The sequence below is a fragment of the Nipponia nippon genome, unplaced genomic scaffold (genome assembly GCF_047370975.1).
Source record: "Nipponia nippon isolate SJK-2023a ecotype South Korea unplaced genomic scaffold, ASM4737097v1 scaffold_1, whole genome shotgun sequence".
Lineage (NCBI taxonomy): Eukaryota > Metazoa > Chordata > Aves > Pelecaniformes > Threskiornithidae > Nipponia > Nipponia nippon.
Window position 1 is genome coordinate 55,864,661 of NW_028262290.1, and position 24,822 is coordinate 55,889,482.

A 24,822-nucleotide genomic window follows, 5' to 3' on the forward strand; every position below is an offset into this window, starting at 1 on the left:
TGGGTCTTCTTGGATCTACCCTGAAAATAAATAAAATTTGGGATATAAAATTTCCTGCATTAGAATTTTAGTCGAGGACTCACTCCTGTCTAGGGGTTAGCACTGAGCAAAGACCAGGAAAAAGAATAGTTTTTTATAATTGTTAAAAAGAATGAAAAAAGAATGACTGTGTTCAGAAAACTTTCTTGGTTTTTGTAGTTCTTAAGGAACCTCAGTTTTTCTTGTATACCAGTGTTTTTTAACATCTTCAGAATTTGTCAAAAATTGAATTTTGTTTCACGTACTAACAGCATGCAAGGCCCAACTCCCACTCTTTAATAACATGCTAAAGAACTTATCTTTGACGAGCTCAATTGTACAAACACTCTGTGAGGTTTATACAGTGAAACTTCTCTCAGCTGCATTAGGATCAGAATTTGCAATGTTAATTTGCATTTAAGTTACTTTTGAAATTGCTTTGAAATAGATCTTTCAAAATCTGACTTGCCTTTCTGGTGAGAATATACCATTACATTGAGATTGCTTACTTCTGTGAAGAGATCAAGAGGTTTGACTTCATCTTCCATCATCATGATTGTTGTGGTTTAACCCCAGCCAGCAACTAAGCACTTGCTCACTCCCCCCCGGTGGGTAAAAGTGAGAACACTCGTGGGTTGAGATAAAGACAATTTAATAGGGAAAGCAAAAGCTGCACACACAAGCGAAGCAAAACCAGGAATTTATTCCCTACTTCCCATCGGCAGGCAGGTGTTCAGCCATCTCCAGGAAAGCGGGGCTCCATCACGCATAATGGTTACTTGGGAAGACAAACGCCATCATTCCAAATGTCCCCCCCTTCCTTCTTCTTCCCCCAGCTTTATATGCTGAGCATGATGCCATATAGTCTGGAATAGCCCTTTGGTCAGTGGGGGTCAGCTGTCCCAGCTGTGTCCCCTCCCAACTTCTTGTGCACCCCCAGCCTACTCACTGGTGGGGTGGGGTGAGAAGCAGAAAAGGCCCTGACTCTGTGTAAGCACTGCTCAGCAGTGACTAAAACATCCCTGTATTATCAATGCTATTTCCGGCACAAATCCAAAACATAGCCCCATAGTAGCTACTATGAAGAAAATTAACTCTATTCCAACCAAAACCAGCACAGTGATGTAGTTTTCCAATGGTGTTACTGAATGGTCACAGCAAGCAAAGAAGATGCAATGGGTTCCTGGGACTAAATCCTTTATGTAAACCATGTTAAACCAATTTGAAATTATTGGCATAGCAAGTATTTTATACCACTTGAGGGCTAGAACCTCTAATTAGACTTTCCATGTCATCACCAGAAGAAGCAGTCTGACAGTCTTTAGGAATAATCTTTGTGTAAGCCCTTGTACTCGAGAGATTTAGAACATTCCTACTTCCTATGAAAGTTTATTTTCCTGGCTGCATTCTGAATCTAGCCAGTTTTATTAGCTGCTGCAGCCCCGACCTCAACTCATCTCTGCACCCATACCTAAAAGGAATACCACTCTGTTCTTTCCATCCAGTGATTCAGGAGACATAATCAAAGGAAAGTAGTCTCAGGTACATTCATTTATAGGATAAGTGATAACTGCCAGCATTATTTAAGCCAGTTTTCAGATAGCTCCATCTTAACAAGGGCTGGCCACTGTATGCCCTAGAAGATCAACCAAAAAAGATGGATGAAAGTCAGCAGGAGTAATCTCACTCCTTATCCAGCAGATCCCGTCTTCCTCAACTCTACTTTTGTTTCACAAATTGCTATTAGTCTGTTTATAAGTGTCCAGGATGTGCTTACATTCACTGATATGACTGAATTTGAGCTGTGTAGACAAGCAACTAAGGCTGAATTTGCAATAAGCTTTGCTTAAAAGCCTATAATGACTCTTTGGCTGAACATCCTGTAAAATGTTGTGATTAACTCCCACCTGTTGAATGTATCTGTGCTTGCAATGGTATTTCACATGATCTTTGTATACCAGGCAACTAACTGAACTTAATTTGTTGCATTGGGCTTTTCCATAGGTTTTACAAATGGTTAAATGATTAAATACCAATTTGAGCATTTATCTATGTATCACTCCCTGAAAACCACTGTTAAAGAGTAATATTCAGTGAATAATAGTATCTGTGTACACATTATCTACCTGTCTGAACAAATCAAAAGAAAGGAGAGGGGAAAATTAACTATAGTAGAATATTTGCATACAGTATTTACAGTATTATTAAGTAAACTTACTAATGATCAAAGCTTCTGTCAAAAACACCTGTTGTCATTGTGATGTCTTTATTCAAGCATCAGTATTCAGTCTAATCTTGTGATTTAAGAAGTATATTTGTAATCGCTGATGAAAATGCTTTCTCTGATGGCATTTCTTTTTAGAGAATTGATCAAATTCAATGAGCGATTTTATTCACTAGACACACCTGGTTTTCCCTCGGTCCTGATTCCAGTGCCACAAACACAACAGGATTGACTCTAAACCAAGTCAATCACATACGCTGTATCACCCAGCTCAAATAGCCACGTAGCACTTCGCTGTCTCTAACCAGCTCTGTTTCTCTTTGCAGCTGTATCTTCACCATCTTCATTTACAATGAAAACTAACACATTGAGCACAACAGTGCCTAATTCTTATTACCCAGGTAACCAATTTTTTCTTGGTTTCCACCCTATATAGACCTTTTCATAGTAAAAGCATATATAATTATGTTATTATACTCCTTGCCATAGAAATTTAATACATATATAAGCAACATACTGGTTGCTTACAGTAGCTTTCTGAAAGAAAACTCGGGAACGTTTATCCATCATTTACTGTTCTCTCTCTTTTTACCTTTTCTGCATTGACCTGCTTATGATGTATGACAGATCCATTTGTGCCAACTGCAATTTTAGGTGAGAACATTTCCCTTTATCAAAGTTTATTGCTGAAGTAATTTAGAAAGTCACAGTTCTTGGGGTACAGACAATAGTATGCAAAAAGCTGACGTTTTCTGCTAAAGGGAGGGATGGTAGTCTTGGCTACACTGAGAATGCTAAGGACAGTTATCAGGCTTGATTACTGTCATAGTGCAAGTCAGGGGAGAAAAGAGAGAAATAATTTTAACAAGTGGATTTGCGAGGAAATGTTTATGCATGTATTTGGAGTGACACAAAAGAATTTGATTATCACAGCAATTGAAATAGTTTCCCTCATTTTTTTCCGTTTTATCTCGGAACTGAAGATGTCACTTCTTAACAATAACATTTTTTCCTAATTAGACTATTCATGATACAGAAAATCAGACAAAATACAGTTTTGGCCATCCACCAGCTATCATTTCTTCCCACAATACCGCACAGTTTCTGACATGCTTGTCAAAGTGGAGTTTTAGAGGAGAGATGGTATTTTGAACAGCAAAATGATAGCATGACACTTAGAGTACATAGTTTATTATGCATCAGGTGTCATAGAAACAAAATAAGTAGAACTGTAGGTTAAAAACATACAGTTAAAGTATAAAGCATTTCCACTGGGAATTTAGGAAAACCTGCTATTGTCCAATGTCAAAAAGAGAGAGGTTTCTGCGGTGATAAAACAGTAAGCATGAGGCCCTATTGCATTTTCAATGCTTAAGTAACTCTAACCACTTTGTGGCTTGTATTCATTTACACCTCCTTCCCATACTAACTTTAAACTAAACAGGGAGATTTTTTTCTTAAATAGTAAGTGAAAATATAACAGCACACTGTAGCAAGAATTCAAATTCCAATTCCAAGCCTATTTGTTTACTCATTTTACAATAACTGATATTTTTACAGCAAATATTTTTCTTTCTCCTCCTTTTTCTTCAAATCACTGTAAAAAATATAAGACCCCTTAGCTCATTCCTGCCCTTAAACTGTAAGTTAAACAGGCTTAAGTAAAAGTAGAGTGAAGCATATAAGAAGTACAAGTTTAGGAAGGTGATCTTGAAAATTTGTTATTGTGAAAGAATATTTAGCGCAGTGAATTTCAGTGTGATAACTTGGAGAAGGAACTTGTGCATTTTTATCCATTATGTAAATCTGGAAGAAGGTAACAGTAGTGACTGTAACAATGTAATAATCTGCATGCAAAGGAAATTTGCAGTGCCTTTTAACTGCCTGAGATGTTAGATTTTTTTGTGTGCTTTAGCATTCATTCAACACTTCATCCAGTAGATGTTCTTTCTGACCTTGTGGGTGGGCAAGGAGAAAAGTACTATTATCAGGAGAAAAACTTTGAGATTTCCTATCTGGATTATTAAGTTTTAGTTAATGATTTCTCTGATTTTTTTTGGTGATCCTTTGCTGTATAATAATGATGGTAAAATTATTTGTTAGCATTTTTTCCCACAAGAAATAATCTCTAAGCAAGTAATTCAGATATCAGACAAACACTTGGAAAAAAAGTCTTTGCTTTTACTAAGTCTGTAAAATCTTGAATTAGTTAGATATGTATTTTATGGTCTGCTACGGAAACCTGTGCTTACTCATCTCAGAAAATCTTCCAGTTATTTCACTGTGGAAAATAAATATTTTTGTAGCCTTGCATGTTAAAAATTTAATACCCTTTTATGAGTGATATTCCATTCAGACCAGGTTTCTCTCCCAAAATGTGTTTATGACTGCCTGTATAGGAACAGTCTTTTATCTGAGGTAACTCAAATCAGCTATGCTCAAGTCAGTAGAGGAATATAGCTGTTAACAAAAAATCCTGAGGTTTAATTGCAACTAATACCTGCTCTTGCTATCTTCCAGTGTCCAAAGAGGTTGTGTTAGACTGCAGAGTCAAGACTGTAGTTAGAACTAAATGAACTTTTCAGTGTGACCTCCTGGGATGGGGACAGGTCTGGTGAAAGGTTGAGTTTAGTTTTCAAAATCTGCTAGAAAGGCCACAACACATTACCATTTCCAAATTTTTATACAGCAAGATCTTTGGACTATTCAGGCAAATTAGAAACTTCTTAGCCAATTGAAAAAAACAAAAAAAAAAAGACTGATAATTAGTGGTGAACTCTTTAAATTGTGCAAAAGGCAACATTCTGACTGCTCAGTTTCAGATATGTGGAAATTTTCTTACATTTAAGGGAAAACTTTCGTGCTTAGTCTAATAACCTAAGTGAAAGCCTAAGGTTAAAAAAAACCACTTTACATAACAGTGGCTAAATTTATAGTTGCTGAGCATGAGTGTAGGTCATTTGTTTAGTATCAGTAATGTGCATATATCTGAAATCAGAGAAATAAAAAAGTCTCAGCCCAGAAAAGATACTGGGCTGGGTTTCCAGACACCTTCCATGCCATGAGTTCATATAACTAGTAAATAAATATATTATTTAATAAGTGTTGTACAGCTCGATGGGAATGAGTAAGTGGAGAGTAGAACTGCAGCTGTAGGAGTATTTAAGCCGGACAAACTCCCCGTTGCATATGAACACTGCATCTGGAGGAGCTCACCCTTTGAAAAACAGTGGACTGTTATGCCTGAAATGCTCATGCTACAGTCCTCAAAGGCAAAGCAAAAAACTATAATACACATGGCTCCTAATGTACCATATAAACCAAGGATTGAAAGCATTTTATTAAAAACAACTTAAAAGATCACTCCCAAAGAGAGAAAAATAGTATTAATGCAGCTATAAGAGATAAAGAAATTGAGAGAGGAAAATTAATCTAAAACAAAGGAGCTCACAGGAAAGAGATTCATAAGGATTAAACTGCTGCTTTCATAGCACAAGACCCTGCTATCTAATAACTTTGCCTTCATCTTAGTTATTAACAGTCTGTGTTACAAGGAATTCTGTAGTTTGCAAAAAAAAACCCTCAAGTTTTCTAACCTGTTTCTAAAATTGAAATAAGCCACCTAAAAAATCATGATCAACTTCCTACACTTTTTTTGTCTTTTGTGTCTTAGCCACCTTGTAGTTTTCAGGTGCCATTTCAACAGCAACATACTGTACCTACACTTGTATACCACGCTTCATGCCATGCGTCCCAAGGTGCTTTGCAGTACAATTTTATCACACGTTAGACAAAAGTTGTCAAATTTTATGACTAAAAGATGAATCCCTTTCCTCTGCATTAGATCAGGTTAGCAAACTGACAGGAAAAGCAGTGAAATGCCCATACTCATACCCATAAATTTTTCTCTGTTATTTTTGGTTTAGATTTAAATGCACAGTTCATATTGACTGTATGCTTACTGAGGACCAGATTTCATATGTCTTAATATCAGTGTGAATTGAGAGAACCTAAAATAATCCTTGAAATATGATTTGTTGAGCTTTGTGGCTTTAACATCAATTTTCAGTGGTATAACTAAGACCAGAATCACCTTTAATGAGGTGAAGTAGTATTTTTGGTGTGTACATGAGAATCTGGGACCTCTTCATCCAGGGTATTTGTGGAACTTTCTGCTATAATATATCTAACTTGCGAATGTGGAAATATTATTTCAATGCTTCCCTTTCATAGAACATATTTTACAAAGTAATAGTTTTTTAATAAATTTAGTATTTTTATAAACCCCTTGCTATGTTTAGTGTGCAGCCAGTGAGGAGTAGTTTGAATAAGTCAAAGCACCACATTTACAATTTCAGTTAAAAATCAAAAACTCTCTGAGATATGTAAAATTATTTGGGTAAACAGAAAAAAATATTTATGATGATACTTGGACCTTAGAATTTGGGTTGGGTTTTTTCTCTTGTCAAGTTTGAATAAATTTTTAAAATTCCGTCTAAACAGGAAGAAAGTCATATTGTTTCCTTAGGTAGAGTGCACTTTCGCATCTGTCTATTTACTGCTAAGTACAAATTTTGATCTCAGTTGCATCTATGTGAATTGACACACAGTAAGATACCTTGGTTTCAGTACAATTAATTTATACGGTGAAACTGAGATCAGAATCTGAGTCATTTAGGAGATCACTCTGTAAAGACTAAATTACAAACATAAAATTACCTGTAGTTATTAATGTAGTACTGTTGCTTACGCCCTGTTTCCTTTTTCTCCTCCTCTTTTTTTCTTCTGATATGTATCTTCTTAAAAGTGCCAATCAATGGTAAGTTGCCCATTTGCCCCATGGAAGAGATGTGGAGGGTTGGGAGATTATGTGTCTCATAAAAATTTTAACCAGCCCACTGGGTTCTCTTGTTTGTTGGCTTGCATGTCAGTTGACATATAACATTCCATGCCTAATGTGATGGCTCATGACATACCGTGGTCCTAAAGCATGTTCAGCACCCAGTCAAGACATTTTTCCTGATCAGATGATCCTTTGCATTTGTCCTCTCGTAGTTTGTCTCCAAGTGTTGTATCAGATCTACATTTCCATTGCAGTCCTAGCTTGATGAAACCATAAGCCATTTTGTGCATCTTTTTATTTTGCTCACTCCAAACATTTGCTCTAAATTTGCAGTGTAAAATATAGCACTTCAGTAATGTAAGAAGAATACAAGTCCAATTTCATTCCATGGGACTTGTTGAAGTTTCAGAATGAAACTTCTATGCAGTTTAGAACCAAATGCCTAATTTAAAACCTGTTTGTAATCAGCTAGTGATATTTAAAACAATATTAGAGTTCGGACTGCTCTGCAATGCTTCCATTGTAGAACCATGGACTTTGCCTCATTCCAATCAGTCTTGCAATTTTCCTGTGTAAACTGCTCCATGGATTTACTGTTCTTCTGGTGTAGCCTTCACAGACTGAAGCAATACTGATGGTGTCAGATTTCTGCCATTCCTCTAGAAATCTGTGTAATTTATATTTCTATTAATAAGTGAAAATGAGCCAGTACCTTATGAGATACTCTTTTTCTAGATGAAACCCATACGATGGTCAGTGACACAAGCAGCCTGGTCCAATCCCATACCTACAAGAAGCGAGATCCAGTGGATGTGCCCTACCAGACCGGACAGCTTCATCCAGCCATCCGTGTAGCTGACTTGCTACAGCACATCACCCAGATGAAGTGTGCAGAAGGCTATGGATTCAAAGAGGAGTATGAAGTAAGTGTCAGGTCTAATGATACGAGTATTATGTCTTCTGCACTGTTGGCTTTATCTGTCTGCTACCTGTACCACAGAGCAGGAAAAATAATTACACAACCAAGTAAGCCAGCTGCTGCGTGAAGGAAGATATTGAATGGCAAGGATCATCTCTACAGTGAGGAAATTTTCTGATTGTAATCAGCTAGGATGAGGAGTGAGACATAAAAATCTTTCTTGGAAATCTCTGCCCTATTCTAATTGCATAAAGCTGTATATTCAAAAAAACAGGTCCACTAGCGTTCTTCCAGAACTTGCAGTATTTTCTTTTACTGTTGAAGAATATAGCTTTTTTCCTAAGTTCTACATCACAGATTGTCTAATCGCAGCTACCCTGTAACATGATATTAGCTTAGAAATCAAGTTTTACAAGCAGTATTTATTGGAATAATAGTATTCATCATGGAGAGGAAGTGCACAAATCTTCAGAGAGGCCCGTAGGGCTATAAAATTTATTCTGTGATGCCTGAACCGTTTCCCACTAGCTGGAGGCTATCTCTGATCCTTGTTATTTTTCATATGAACTTATAGTCTCTCTTTTTTCCTTTTTTTTTAATTCAACTTCTGTTTCTTCATTTCACACTAGAGTGACCTGTTCCTCCCTGTTATCATCTTAGTTTTAAATACCATGACCACTACATCCTGGCAGATACTATAGGAACGCAGCACATTGCACTGCAGATCCTGTCTTCCTTGTGAGATGAGTCAGTTTGCTAAGAGAAAAAAGTGAAAAACAAGCAGAACTTGCTCTCATGCTCAAAATTAAGGGTAGTATTATGCCTGACTTCAAAAGCTTAGTTTTGCTGAAGAGTCTCAAGAGTGCACCACTCCTCATCCAAATCATGTATTTGAATGAACAAAGGCTTATCAACCTGGGTTCCTTGTCTAATGTGAGGGAGGATTTGAGACATTTTAAAATCTGCTTAGGTCCAATATTTTCATTGTTCGGGTATAAAAATTAATGTAGTTTGTCAACTTTTCTCTGCCTTTTAACTCAGATTTTAAGGAGTTTATTCTTGTGAATGATTCTCACATACAGGAACACACTAATGTGGGTTGATAAGATGTCTACAGCGAGTAATTTCCCACAAGATTACAATTCAGTGGATTTGAACCCAAAAACCAAGTAGCATAAATATATTACTTCACAGAGGAAAAATACCTAAGACTGATCCACAGGGTTGGACTATAAATTGCCAAAATTGTCATAGGAGTGTAAGAGAATTCATGAGATAATTTTGATTGATCAGGTAGGAAGATGTACTGCATAAGAACTTGTGGTGTCTGATCTGTAGGCAGACTTGAGGCTGTCACCTCTGAAATACTCTGTTAACTTTTAATACATTATATGGACTATGATCCAAGATGATGTGATTATATTTTTAAAAAAAAAGTTCCCTATCATGTGGTCTAGGAAGCAAATAATGATTACCAACAGCCCACCCCTCACCCCATTTCCAGGAGCAGGCTACACCTGACAGACCCTGTGTCTGCCTTTGTATGTGGTAGTGTGCTAGTTTTGGCTGGGATAGAGTTAATTTTCTTCATAGTAGCTACTATGGGGCTATGTTTTGGATTTGTGCCGGAAATAGCATTGATAATACAGGGATGTTTTAGTCACTGCTGAGCAGTGCTTACACAGAGTCAGGGCCTTTTCTGCTTCTCACCCCACCCCACCAGTGAGTAGGCTGGGGGTGCACAAGAAGTTGGGAGGGGACACAGCTGGGACAGCTGACCCCCACTGACCAAAGGGCTATTCCAGACTATATGGCATCATGCTCAGCATATAAAGCTGGGGGAAGAAGAAGGAAGGGGGGACATTTGGAATGATGGCGTTTGTCTTCCCAAGTAACCATTATGCGTGATGGAGCCCCGCTTTCCTGGAGATGGCTGAACACCTGCCTGCCGATGGGAAGTAGGGAATGAATTCCTGGTTTTGCTTCGCTTGTGTGTGCAGCTTTTGCTTTCCCTATTAAACTGTCTTTATCTCAACCCACAAGTTTTCCCACTTTTATCCTTCCAATTCTCTCCCCCATCACACTGAGGGGGAGTGACTGAGCGGTTGTGTGGTGCTTAGTTGCTAGCTGGGGTTAAACTATGACAGGTAGTGTATATTTGTCTAGTTGAGGAACCTGTCCCATCCATTTGTTCAGTTGAGGGACATGTCCAAATTGCACTGCATCACCAACCCAGTACACAGTCCTAAATTTCCTTTCCTTGGAAACTAGAATGTGAGAAATGAGAGGAACAGGTGAAAATGGGTCTTACTGTGATGTGACTCTGACATAGCCAGTGAGAAGCAGAATGATACAGATTCAATTTGAACTCTGTCTTCTCAAAGTAGAAGCCAGCAAAAAAAAGATCCCTTCTCATTCTTTCATCTGATAGAAAGAGAAGGGAGGAGGACAGCCAGAAAAAGTCATTTAAATTACTTCCATCCTGTATGGCAAGCAACAATTTCTCTTTTCGGCATGCACAAGTGTGCACTTCCCTAGAGGCTCAATATACCATGATTAAGTTTTAGACACAGACAAGTCTAACTCTATGTGGCTGGATGGGATCCACCCAACGGTACTGAGGGAGCTGGTGGAAGTGCTCACCAAGCCACTTTTCATCATCTATTAGCAGTCCTGGCTAACCGGGGAGGTCCCAGTTGACTGGAGGTTAGCAAATGTGACGCCCATCTACAAGAAGGGCTGGAAGGAGGATCCGGGGAACTACAGGCCTGTCAGTCTGACCTTGGTGCCAGGGAAGGTTATGGAGCAGATCGTCTTGAGTACCATCACGTGGCATGTATGGGACAACCAGGGGATCAGGCCCAGCCAGCATGGGTTTATGAAAGGCAGGTCCTACTTGACTAACCTGATCTCATTCTATGACAAGTTGACCCACTTAGTGGATGAGTGAAAGGCTGTGGATGTTGTCTACCTAGGCTTTAGTAAAGGCTTTAGTAAAGACGTTGACAGTGTTTCCCACAGCATTCTCCTGGAGAAACTGGCTGCTCATGGCTTGGACGAGTGTACTCTTTGCTGGGTAAAAAACTGTCTGGATGGCCGGGCCCAAAGAGTTATGGTGAGGGGAGTTAAATCCAGTTGGTGGCCAGTCACAAGTGGTGTTCCCCAGGGCTCAGTACTGGGACGAGTTCTGTTTCATATCTTTCTCAACCATTTGGACAAGGGGATTGAGTACACCCTCAGTAAGGTTGCAGATGACACCAAGTTGGGTGGGAGTATTGATCTGCTTGAGGGCAGGAGGGCTCTACAGAGGGATCTGGACAGGCTGGATCGATGGGCCGGAGCCAACTGCATGAGGTTCAACAAGGCTCAGTGCTGGGTCCTGCACTTGGGTCACAACAACCCCATGCAACGCTACAGGCTTGGGGAAGAGTGGCTGGAGAGCTGCCTGGCAGAAAAGGACCTGGGGGTGCTGATTGACAGCTGCCTGAACATGAGCCAGCAGTGCGCTCAGGTGGCCAAGAAAGCCAATGGCACCCTGGCTTGTATCAGGAACAGTGTGGCCAGCAGGACCAGGGAGGTGATAGTGCCCCTGTACTCGGCACTGGTGAGGCCACACCTCGAGTCCTGTGTTCAGTTTTGGGCCCCTCACTCCAAGAAGGACATCGAGGTGCTGGAGCATGTCCAAAGAAGGGCAACAAAGTTGGTGAAGGGTCCAGAGCACAAGTCTTATGAGGAGTGGCTGAGGGAGCTGGGGTTGTTTAGCCTGGAGAAGAGGAGGCTGAGGGGAGACCTCATTGCTCTCTACAACTGCCTGAAAGGAGGTTGTAGCGAGGTGGGGGTTGGTCTCTTCTCCCAAGTAACAAGTGATAGGACAAGGGGAAACAGCCTCAAGTTGTGCCAGGGGAAGTTTAGGTTGGATCTTAGGAAAAATTTCTTCACTGAAAAGGTAGTCAGGCACTGGAACAAGCTGCCCAGGGAAGTGGTTGAGTCTCCATCCCTGGAGGTATTTAAAAGACGGGTAGACGTGGTGCTTAGGGACATGGTTTAGTGGTAGAGTTGGCAGTGCTAGGTTAACGGTTGGACTTGATGATCTTAAGCGTCTTTTCCAACCTAAACGATTCTGATTCCGTGATTCTATGAAAGGTAGGAACTAATGTATTCACTATTGCAGGTCCTTCAGGATGACTAATGCAATTACTAGTACCTTGCTGAGTTTTTACAAGTGTGCATACTGCTTGCATTTTAGAAGAGATGGTGGTTTTTTGAAGTTTGCACTTTGTCATGCCAACTCCATGTTATAACAATTGCTTAAATATGTAATTGTTTAAACTGGTATTTGTAGTATTAGATTTCCAAAGCCCATGCTTCAGGCCACTTCCAAAGTCACTGATGACATTTTTTCCCCTAAAATGTAGAAAACAATTCATTCCCAGAAGAAGCTAATCACTTGTCAACATTCATTTGTGCAGCTGACTTAAACAAGTTTGTTCCCGTGAGTTTTTTTATGCCACTGTTATTTAAAAATGATAGAATAGAAAATGCTTGTCTTTGGAAAAGATTTGCTCATCAGCCAAAACCTTTTGTATCAGCATTAAGCCTAGAGGAAAGCTACAATTAATTTATAAAAAAAAAAGACTAGAATGGAATTTATAATGCAACAAATGACATGGCTTTTTAACTACAGTGGATCAAATGATGCTGCTAAGAAACAGTTTCCAGGAAAATCACTTAATTTTGAGCTTACCAAGCTGATGAATGGCATCCCATTACAGACAGTAGGTGTAGTCATGACTAATGCCAGTAGATGCAATACATTAGGGTGCAGTTTTTTAATAGTGGCAGGGAAGGAGGACATAAAATACTGCATCTGCATCTGAAAAAGTCCTCTTTATGTATGGAAATTGTTTATAATCAGAATGAACCATAACTAGCCATATCTTTGAGGGTTTTTTCCATTGAACTACTGCAGTATTGCTGTTTTTTCCTCCATATGCAATGAAAAACTGCCCAATATATTCTAGCACAGCTAAGATTGTGAATCTCTGTTTACGCTGCTGTCAGACTGATACTATCCCCTTTACAACGTTGAACTACACAACAAAAGAATTTTTTCCTTATAAATTATCAGAAGGATAGCTGTCCAAATGAAAAGGAAGAAATAGTTTGGCAGGGGATTTGTTTTGAATGAAGTCTCATAGATGATTTTTGCTCTAACAAGACAGCAGGATTATATAGTCTCACCAGGGAAAAAGTTTGATTCAGGAGAAGTTCACACAGGATTCACTCTGAAAATAAATCTGTTGAACTGAACAGAAAGTAAAGTAGCACATTACCTGTTAGCAGCACTTCAGAGGAGTGCAAGGATACAGAGCACTTGCTGCCGTGCATAGTTTTAAGTGCTTTAAAATAAAACTTAATAATTAGGGCCACTATTCTCAATAATTAGGGCTATAGTTCACAATCTACGCACATTTGTGTAGTTTTAAGTCCTGTTGGCTTCATGCACGAGTTTTTGGAGTAGCGTAACTGACACAAAGGATAGAGGTTGAAAAATCATCTTTAAACAACGGCAGGCGGGTACCTAGTCACTCACTGCTCAACTCTGCATTAGGATTACCCACTTGAGATACTGAGTATCTTTAGCTCCCAATATACAGGGGCTTGGGGGAACACTGTACTTTGCAGGACTGCGCCCTTTTGTTTTCCTTCTGGGAGGAGCTGAGATGCCTTGGCCCTCATCACTGAAAAGGCTTTGGTTGAATATCAGCAGGGAAACATCCCACAGCCTGGCCCTGGTTCCTGCGATGCGATGTGCAAAGGCTCCTGTTCCTGGAGCAGGATCAGGCCCTGGCTTTTGGATGTAGCAGTGCAGCTTCTGATTTTGTGTGTAGCTGTGCTTGTAGAATGAGAGCAAATACAGACGTGTCCTTAGCGGCACATCGGTAACAAGTTCACTGCCCATTTTTCCCATGTGTTTCTCAGGTGTGGAAATAACATGGATACGTTTCTGTAAGCTGTGGACTTAAATGCAGACCTTCATTTGCGGCCTAGTGGAGTGTGAATGATTGGAAGGGATTGCACAGAAATCCTTAAACTCAGGGAAATTTCCACACAGCTAGTCTGCAGTAGATCTTTAAAATCCTTTCTATCCCCTACCAGACCCTTAAAAAAGGAGAGATTTTGGCTTGGTTCCAGCAATGTTAGACTGACAGGAGAACATTGGCCTGATTTCACATGCACCCCTACGCTAATTGTGGGTTCTTTAACTGCTCCCCAGTTCTACAGTGTGAGAGAGCTTTTACTGATCATGAAGGAGGCTTATTGCTTATCTCCTTTCTGCGTTACAGAAACAAAATAAATAGAAAAGGAAGGTGAAAGTGGTCTCTGCAGTTCATCACTTCTTTCTCCTTACACCTGCCACTTTTTGGTTTTAGACTCCCTAGTTCCACAGTGCTTTACACTGTATCCTTTCACAAGGACGTGTGTCTGTCAAATGGCCGTAAACACATAGATGCAAAGAAGCGAGTTCATCTCCTTCGTAAACAGATGGACTAGGCTACTGGAGGCCAGCGTAGCTTGGTGTAGCTAGGGCAGAAACAGAGAAATTCACCAAAATCTTATAATTTTAAGTAAGTTTTATTTTTAACCCTATTTTTGGATCAGCAAAAGCTGGTGCCTGTTCAGTGTAAATTGGTTCTTTGCCATATTAAGGTTAGTTGACATAAGACAGTTTCAGATCGATTTCAGAGTGTCCACACAGGAGCTTGGACTGGTTTAACAGAATTGATTTAAAAACACACCTTTAATTAAACCAGTGCAACTTTGTGTAGATAAAGCCTTGCAAAATCAATTTCACATCATGTTACATGACAGGAAGTTCTGAGCTTCCATTATCTCAAAACCAAGGGTTATTTTGAAAAGCCAGGATTTGCAAAGGGTATCCTGCTCGGATCAGCCTCACTTATGTCACTAACAGGACTGTGTCAATAACAGGGTTTAAAAAAAGGTTCTTCCATGTAGCTTTAACTTTAAGGCTTTTCCCTCCACTGTCTCTCTCATCTTCCCTCTCCTCCCCTCCTGTCACACACATCCTTTCTCAAGGTTTTGTGGCAGTTAACTGTTTCAATCAGGAAATTATTTTATACTAATACCATTAAACCAATACTATTCCTGATACAGTGAAGTTATGTACTGTCAAGATAAACTATACTGATTATGTCCCTTCTATGCTGCATGGCCTCCACTCAGGGGTTGCACCAATGTAACTGTATTAATCTCTAAATCACTGCAGTTAAATAGATGGATACCTATGAGGATACAGACTCAGAGGGCTTATCAAGGTCAGGAACATGAAATATATTATCTAATGTATGTTAAACAATTTATTTCGCTTTAGCACTTCTTAGCACCTATTATAGATTGGTAGAAGTATTTTAAAATAGGTTATCTGGTCATGGTCACTGTTCAGTTATACCTTGGGGGATTGTGGTCAAAGGTGACCATAAAAAAATGGATAATTCGAAGAGATTTGGAGGTGAGTGTTTAGACTAATTGGGGGCATGAAAGAAATCCTATCTTCGTAGCAAGATATTAGTTGAAATGAAACTCCAGAAGATATTCAGGTAGATGTGCTGATGGTCAATAAAAACAAAGTTTTTCACACAGCGTACTACTGGCCAGTGAAATATCTGGGGTAAATAGAAAATGGTTTTAAGAAACAAAATAGGAAAAAAACATCTCTAAAACCAGCAGAAATACAGATCCTTGTTTTTGGGGGCAGAAAGTATTGCAGGCAAGCAGGAAATTTTTCATGGAGGAAGTTTACCCCATAGGTGCCTGCTTAAGGTTTTGTTTTCTCCAGACCACTATTGCATAAATGTCTGACGTAGGACAGAAGTCTGATATAGTTTCCATTCTCTGCTGTCATGCAAAGACATAACAGGCGAGAATCTTGTCACTCCAACCCAGTCCTCCACTTGCAGCTTTTCTTTCTCTTTGGTCCCAGCTGGAAGACAAATCTGCTGCCACATGACACTTCTAAGTCCTCTGCTTCTGGGGCCCTATCTTGAAAATAGTAGGAAAAATAAGTGTTTTGTTGATGTTATATTGATACAGCTACTGGCAGGACCCAGCTGGTGCTGCTTTTTCTGCATGTGTTCCTTGTGACTGCAACTGGCCTGTCTCACCTCCAACCTGTACATTTTTATCGTGCCTTTTTGTCTGATTTTATTTGATATTCTGCAGCACCCACTGAGACAGTCAATACCACAATCAGTGCAGGTTATTTTCTATCCCACAAGACACAAATTACAAAGAAAGCAGAAAGGCTCTGGAACATTGGGTAGGAATGGGGGTATTAGTCCACAGTGTAAGTACACGAAGGACAACATCTGCATACTCCAGAACTGAGAGAAGGTAACTGTTTGTCTCTCTCTCTATTTTTGTAATAATGAGAAAACTCATTAGAGATTGTAAACATAACAGAAATAGAAGCAGAAGTAAAATAGTGGAAATTTGTCCTGTGAAACCAGTGTGGAAGATTGTCGGAAATATTCATCTGTAGAGATCGTTGCTATTATTTTTTGTTAAGTTTCATCTGTTTAGGTGTGGCTCACCTGAATGCCCAGTCGAATCTTTAATCTTTTATACTGGAAAGTTGCAGTGGTCTGATTATAGGCAATGTAAGTGTTCTCTCACATGCACAAAGAAGGATAATCACAACTAATGGTGATATAAAGGTCCTTCATGTGAGACAGGTATTTCTCCTTTATCAAAGGACTGTGTTCAGAAAAACCCAGTTTCTTCAGATTGCCATGGGATCTGCAGCAGCCTTCCATGAATTCTAGGTAACTTGTTCCTGCTGGGGTTTATCCCAAACTCTTGGACACTGGAAGCCTTGGCACTGGGGAGATCATATCTAGGGAGGTCAAAAGCAACAGTGAAAATGAGCAGCTACCATGTCCACGAAGCATGTTTTGGTTTGGAAATCCTAAGGTACTCGAGATCAATACCAAATTGTTGAAATAAAGTCATCCCAAACCAGGAACTACATTCACTAGTGAATAGCCTATATCATTAGTGACACAGCTTCCCAGTGCATGCAATATTCCTTTAATCCTTTAATAAGGCTCATAGCAGAATGGGTGACTTCCAGTTGTTGATCAGCAATAACAAGTTGTCAACAATTTTAGCTGGATGACAGTTAATAGGAGTTTGTTTGGGGTTTTTTCAGTTCAGAGGAGAGACACTTAGTTTGCTGAATGTCTGTTGGTGTGTCAGCCAGTTTTATGCAGTTCTGAACCTATCCTTAATAGCTGTGAATTTTTGTTCTTAACAGATTTCAAATGTATGAGAAGTGTTTTCACAGTGCAATATCATCATTCACATGACACTGCCCTCTGCTGCAGTGCCCAGTGATCAAGGTGTCCCAGGACTTTCTAAATCTCACTGTTTCTTTCCCCCACTCTTCCTAAATGCCTTCTCCTCCACTTTAAATAAAAGTGCATGTATATGCAGAAACAGCTTTCTAATTTGTTTTTGTTTAAGGAGGTTTAATTAGAATTTATTCTTCCCACAGATTATAGATTTAAGCAGGTCGTGGCTTCATTAGAAAGGCTTTGGGGTTTTATCTGTTTGAGTAATAAAATTGCAGAGGTGTATAGACTAGAATGCTTCCAATACCCTTAGGATTACTCTCAGTGGGGTGTAGGGAGGTGTTTACTCATGCTGTGCCACGGCTATTTTTGGTACTGATCAGTCTGTGATTTACTTGGGTGTGAACCTCCTGTTTTCTTCTTCTTAGTAGCCTGAACAGTCTGAACTGTATATGATCTCAGGCAGCCAGGATGCCTAACAAGAACAAGGATGCCTAATTCAGCCCAATGTTTTTCTCCACGTGAATCTACCAGACTCGGTCTTGTATATAAAGTAAAGTTTAGACTGTGTCCTAAGGAAAGCCTGGTAATATTTAAGTGCATCTTTCATGACCATTGTATCCCTCTAAGCAGTTAAAACAGAGACTGGTGGTATTGATCCACTCGGAAAAGTGTCGGTCCACTCAAAAGTCATGAGACATAAATGCTGAAGCTGATCAATTGGACAGATAAACTGAATGCAGGTTGTTCTTATGGAGGAGCTCTGGCAGCTATTTGAATCGTTCTCTGCCTCTAGTGAGTCTGGTAGTCCTGGTGTATGTGGTAGCAAGCATATGAATGAATACAAAATCTATTAGCAATAAAAAATGGGCAGTAACCTGTCAATTCTCATCTTCCTGAAGATGCCTTGGGAGTCTTTTCCATGTTCAGATATTTAGCAGACATTCATTTCATATTTCAGCGTAGCTGGACTGAAAATCAAGAAGTAATGCAAAGCATGATAAGCACCTCTGATGTTATTCCTGATCCTTAATGAGTGAGTCTACTTAAGTATTTAAACTGGAATCATTTTAGCTGTTGCATGCAGTTTTGTCGATGTGCCTCTTGTCCTTCTTTATCCCATGGCAATAAAGTTTCAACCTGCTTTAGAAAGTTGTGGCTTTTTTCCCATCTTGGGTCCAGCTGCCACGACATTCTTTCAAAACTTGTTTTAATTTTGCTCCCCTTTTTCCTGACCTATGACTCCATCATTAGGATCTTTTATTCTCTGAAGGCATTGCAAAATCTTTCTGAATTTATTCTGGAAAGATTTGTGGGCATGTGCAATGTCAAATTGGAGCAATAAAAGAAACAGCTTCCAGGTTTCACTGATTGTTGTCAACTTGGCACTGAGCAGGTCTTTGGAAATCCAGTATCCACATCTGATAAGTCCAAGTGATTAACACAGGGGTTATATAATTTTAATGGGAAGAATTAACCTTTTCCCTCTTACTGCTTCCTCGTCTTTGGATGTACACAGAGGAATATGCTTATTCTTTTAATAACCAACAGTCACACATCACTCTACTATTTTAGCATGTGAAATCTGTTGCACCATTATTCTCCAGCCTGTCTTGTCTTCTTCCCCTTCGGCAGCCACAGGTTGAGAGACAGTCAAACTGTACTAAGCAGACTTCTCAGAATATATTTTTCTCTGGTTGTCTGTTAGGCAAGTAATTTTTGCTGAGTGGTCTTGCTACTATGCTTTTGCTAGTATCCAATCTGTGCTCTCTCTGTACCTTTTGAAATTAGGGTTTAGTTTCAGATTTAGCCAATCTGTGTGTCATTATGGGCTGTTGAACACCACGGTAGGAAACTAAATGAGGCCACTGAACTTAATTTCACTCATAATGTGAGTTTCCAGAGGGAAATCTGCAAGAATGGCTTTAATGCTCGCAGCAATAAGGTGATAGGTTAAACTTTCTAAATGCTAGCGACAAGTATGATTTGAAAGAAAGAAAAAGGTTTGAAACATTGCAGGCTATATGCTGCATGTTTGCACCAGACTGACTTATTAATTATTCAAATAAGGCATTGAATATTTGATCAGAATCCATAATCCCTTCTTCAGTTAACATATTATTTACTTTTGAAAACTGCTGATGTACCATTCTTTTCCCATTGCACCTGCAAAAATGAATTGGTCCAATTTATGTGCACAGAATAATATATTGTGCTTTAATGTTCAAGATATTATTCATTACTTCCTACTCATATAAGCCTCCTTACCTCCTTCATATTTTATTAGTGCCCTTTAAAAAGACATAAAAAATCAATCATGTAGTTATTCCATTTTAAATTATGCAAATGATGTTAAATGCAGTTATAATCTATTCTTTATTAATTATATATACACCCTTTGTGTTTTCTATGGATCGTATTTATTCACTACAAATAATTAGGCATTTTAGTCCGTTGCTGGTTTCATGACCGGAGCATTGTTATTGGCTGTTTGTAAAGTGAAAGGAACACTTTTCAAATCAAATTAGCATAATTTAGCTATTAGGAGTTTTCATTTAGCAGTAGTTTATCCACAGCATACCTAAAATATGCATTATTTTCTATAATGCATTTGTTTTAAATAAGTTAAAATAGCTATTATAAATTTTTCAGGAAATGAAAATTTGCATTCTTATGTAGTCTGTGGCTCAGTGTATCTTTGAAGAAGTTTTCTAACTGGCATACAAGACTTCTTACACGGTTCCTGTAGTGCTTTAGTAATTGTCCTGACAATGGAGCAGATGATCAGCATTTTCTAGCAGGAATGATTTTTTTGTTACAACATGCTGATTTGATGGGCCCAAAAAATTCTGTGGGAAATGCTAAGTCCACTGAAGATCTGGCAGGCCGTAGTTGGGCAGTCACAGTTGTCTGCAGTCTTATTAACTAGCAGTTAGGTAGCCCTGGGTCCCCAGCAAGTCATCTGAGAGGTGAAGAGGACATAGCCTGCCAAACAGCCATGGGAAGATACAGGCAGAGACAAAGATGAGCAGGGCAACTATGGGCTAAAGTTGGCCCCCAAGCCAAAGCTGATGGGAGAGTGAAGTACCCGTGGAAACAAAACAGCGCAGGAGGTGGGCAGAAGGAAAAGCAGGCTGGCTTCGGGGACTTGCGAAATACTGTCAGTGAGAGTCAGTATTTCAGAAATGACATGATGGCAGCATCAACCATATAAAATTATTGGAGTTACTGGGTTTGCAGCTCAGTTCAGGACTGATGAAAATTCATAATATTGACACTTATTCACAAGACAGAAACAGCAGACCGGAGTCACTCACCACAAACCCACACACAATGGCTGAAAGTTGTAGCTTTACAGCATGATTTGGAGTCCAAGGTAGGGAAGACCTTAAGCATGTGTTTAAGTCCAGTTGGTTTTAAAGGGATGTAAGAAACTGTTTTAAAGTTGCTTTTAATATACATTCTTTCCTGTTTTACATTTTAACATTCACTTAAATGGAAGCAACACCAGGGGCATCAGACACATAATAGTTTGGACATATTCATGTAATGGTGATGAAGCTTGAATATCTGTCCACCAAAACAGTGCAGTTTCTTCCCCTTAAGATCTTAGAAAGATTCATGACTGTCAGCGTTCTGCTTTGGTCTGTGGAAAAAATAGATAGCATGTCTTTATGTAAGGTTAATATGCATCTACCAGCTGAGCTCAGTTATTACCCATCTAGCTTTAAGGTGCTTGCCTGTGCAATAATAACTGCTCTTTATATACAACAGAAAAGAAGCTGCTGTAACTACAAGAGAGAGGTCTGACTCTCTGAGAGACAGGCTATCTCCGCTCTTACACCACACACCAAAGGGAGACAAAAGAAGCGAGGACCTTCCTTGATGCACAGGCTGGGGCTGTTCTGAAGCATACATAGCTGTGGCTGCCTTCTGTTAACAAAGGTAGCCTGCAGGAAAGGGGGTACAAGCTCTTTTTAGTGAAATTGTAGATTTTCATCTCCGTCCTACCCAAACAGCAACAGGATTCCCTTCTATTGAATAGAATGCCTCGTAGTGTGATTAGTCTGGGAGAAAGCAACAGGAATACGTTGTCTTTGATGCTTAAATACTTAGCTGTATCACAGAGCTTAGGGTTTTGACATGAGAAAATATTACCATTCAGATTGTTTACAGTAAATACCTACATGTGAGCAATCTCTGTGCTTTTCCTTACCAAGAATGATGAGAAAGCAACAATATTCCAGTATGACATAACAGGTGTTAAAAAGGTAGGTCAGATCCTGTACCCTCTGCTCAGGAAAGAACAGTAAGAGCAGCCACCTCCAACCGCACAGGAATAGTTAGGAGAGAAATTAGGTGACTAAAATAGATAGGGAAAACCTTGTAGTACAAAGCTCTTTTTAGATTTTCATGTCCTTCCAGGATCCTCTGAATCTAAGCACGACTGTCAAGTTGAGACATACGCTCTTTAATCTTGAGAAAGACTGTCCTTCTTCAGTCTTTTGTGATACCACTATTGTTCTTCCAAGTTCTGTCAACCATTACTCATTGCCAGAATGCCTTAGTGTGGTGTTTGCTTGAAGAGTATTTCAGAACATTGTCTGCTGCGTTAGGCTGTGATATCAGCTGAGCTTTTGTTCACTTAGCCTTGATTTTTATCTGCGCCTATTTCTATTTGTCATTGATGTCTCTGGTCAAGTTGAACAAATAGCTACAGTAAAACTCTGCATTTTTAGTTTGTAGTTTTGCTCATTCACCTGTTCATACTTCAGCTCCAGCTTTTATGCTCTGTGTAACACTGCTGTACACAGCTGCTGTAAGGCTGGCATAATAAACCAAGTAGAGATTCTATGAGTAAGGAAATCCTTAAAGTGGCACAGAGCCACTTTATCAGCTCCAGTACCAAGTCTCTACCTTGTTTCCAGGGTAGTGGAATATCACTCATTCCTGGCTGCTGTAGTACCCCCTTAGGATATTGTGAGCTGTGCCAGAGATCAGTGTTACTTCTGCAATGCTAACAACAATTATTCATTATTCCTTATAATATAGGAAATCAGGAGCACCCAACAAAGCTATTAAGCAGCAGGTTTAAAGTGAACAAAAGGAAATATTTTTCACACAGCACATAATTACATCGTGGAGCTCATTGCCTCAAGATGCTGTGAAGCCAAAATTATAAATGGGTTCAAAAATGGGCTAGACAAATTCATTACTAAACACAATGGCTGTGTGCAGTCTCTGGCTGAGGAAGAGATTGCTCAGGAAAGCCATTGATTGCTAGAAGCTAAGAGGGTGTGCTGGGGAAAGATTCATTCTCTATTTGCTCTATTCTTCATACTTTTTTGTAAACATCTGCTACTAGTACTGTTGCAGGAAAAATAATGGGTTGTATGGACCTCTGGTTTGACCCAGTATGGCTGTTAACACCCATAAAGAAGAAGAAAATAAATCAATGCTTCTGTATGTACAAAGCAAACAATGTGATGTGAAATGGTAATTTTTTATATTTTTTTTTTACGTATTGGTAGTCAATTTTATAGAACTAACATCAGTTTATAAAGAACACAAAGAACTCTCTAAGTTAGCTAGCATCCTCAGTGTTTTCTAGTTCTTTTACTTTAGTGGCTGTTTTCCTGGTCCACTGTCTTGCTCTTGGGCTGTGAAATGTAGGATGATGATGCTGTAAAAGGAAAGAGAAAAAAAGAAATTCAGTTGTAAAATGTTTTTATTTAAAATGCACGTAGCTGCTGTGCTAAAGCCTAATCCTTGATCCTTTATTCTAAGCAGTGCTTTATTCTGCAGAGGACTTTGTTTATATTAATTAGGCCCTTTCAAGAGAGTCGTGTTACTTACAGTACATAGAGATAGTGGAATTAAACTCCTAGTGTGGGCAGTAAACCACTTTTTGCCTTTTGGAGAGCAAAAGGGGGACAGTGATATGAATTTTGAAATTAAACAGGTTGAGCTTCCAAATGACACCAAAGCATTTGCTGTGGTTTTGCACTGGGGAAAACATTTCAAATCTAAGCAAATTTGGTGTCTTGCTGATTTCCTAGTAGTTTTATGCACATTTCAATTTTACCACTGACTTTTTAATTGTCTCTTCTTTTACAGCATCACCAGCTTGAATTTTACGTTTTGATGGTTACATTGTGAATCAAGTCTATAGAACCGACAGTAGCTAGAACATACAAAAACGTTTGAATCCAAGGAAAATCACATAAGTTACTCATGCTTTTTATATGTTTAATTGTAGATCTGGTTAGAGATTGACATATTTTCCCTCCATGTGTCAGTTCTTTGCACAGAATTTGTGTTTATTTTACTGATATTTACTAAGCACATGTATCTCTGGCACACAAAGAAAGCTAAAAAAGGCCATGCTATCTGCAGCATTTAAGGCTTCTATAGTTTAACTGTTTTGTGGATTGCTTTTTATTTCTTGTTACTGAGATGATGTGTTTGTTATTTTTTGGTGACATTTTTTCAAAACACTGTGCTTCTGCCATCAATTGATCTTTAAACATTGCCGAGGTAGAAGGACAGCCTAGTTGGGAAGCAAATGTCTTTCCTGTTGACATAACTAGGAGTATGTTTTCTTTTAGCTCAAGTATGCTACAGTGGAATTGCCTTAAATATAAGGGATCAGGTTGGATCTTTTTAAAATAGCCCTGTTCCAAGAGCCAAGAAATGAGTGAAACTACTAAACTTTTGTCTAGCTACGCACTGACACAGATGTCTGCTTGTGCTTACTCAATATTTACACTCATTCCCCAGAAGTGCTCCCTCTGATACCAGGAACCTTCCCCATAGATAAAGCTTTACCTTTCACTACCTCCCCTCCTAGATGTGGGGACCCCACTGCTCACCTGCTGACTGCCACAGGAGGGTAAGGTGCAAACATTCATAGTCCCATAGCTATTCCAGGAGTATTTGAAAGCACAGAGATACTGTGGAACAGTGATTCTGCCTTCAGTGGAGGTGATGCTGAACTATACGTAAGGTATGCTACAATTTTTGTGTTTCCCTACTTGGTCCAGCCCAGACCTACCCTGCATCTCTCACCCAGGTTCTGCCATTGCCACCTCCTTCTCCTGAGCACAGCAGGCAGGACAGTTGGTGGGGGTCCTCCTCCTTCACACCAGGAAAAGTGAGGAGCAGGAGGTGGACTGCATTTCTGCTTTACTCCTTTCAGCTGGCAGCACTCTTCTTTTTATCCCAGAAAAACAGTGAAGATGTGCTGACTGAGGCGGCCAGGGTGTGGAAACAAGTGTGGGAAGGAGTTATACTAGGGTAGTGATTCTGTGTCTCTGGGATAGAGGGAGGAAAAGGTCAGCTGTGTATCTGTCCCATTTCCCCAGTTTTGCAGAATAGCAAGTGCCAGAGTCCCTGGAAACTTGACTGACTAATCTAGAAGTTTAATAGTAACATAATTTTTTTG

The 24,822-nt window shown here is 39.4% G+C and overlaps 1 protein-coding gene across 11 annotated transcripts in view; it reads left to right on the top strand.

Annotated features, from left to right (window-relative positions):
* Positions 1-24,822, top strand: part of PTPRM (protein tyrosine phosphatase receptor type M) — a 499,983-nt gene that overhangs the window by 398,848 nt on the left and 76,313 nt on the right. For 5 of the 11 annotated variants that reach the window (XM_087756312.1, XM_087756330.1, XM_087756349.1 and 2 more), the window contains 3 exons: positions 2,569-2,643; positions 2,870-2,896; positions 7,821-8,008. In XM_087756312.1, the coding sequence (XP_087612438.1) occupies positions 2,569-2,643; positions 2,870-2,896; positions 7,821-8,008 (290 nt within the window). The remainder of the gene's footprint in view (positions 1-2,568; positions 2,644-2,869; positions 2,897-7,820; positions 8,009-24,822) is intronic. The other 6 variants (XM_087756322.1, XM_087756338.1, XM_087756392.1 and 3 more) reach the window with 3 other exon arrangements.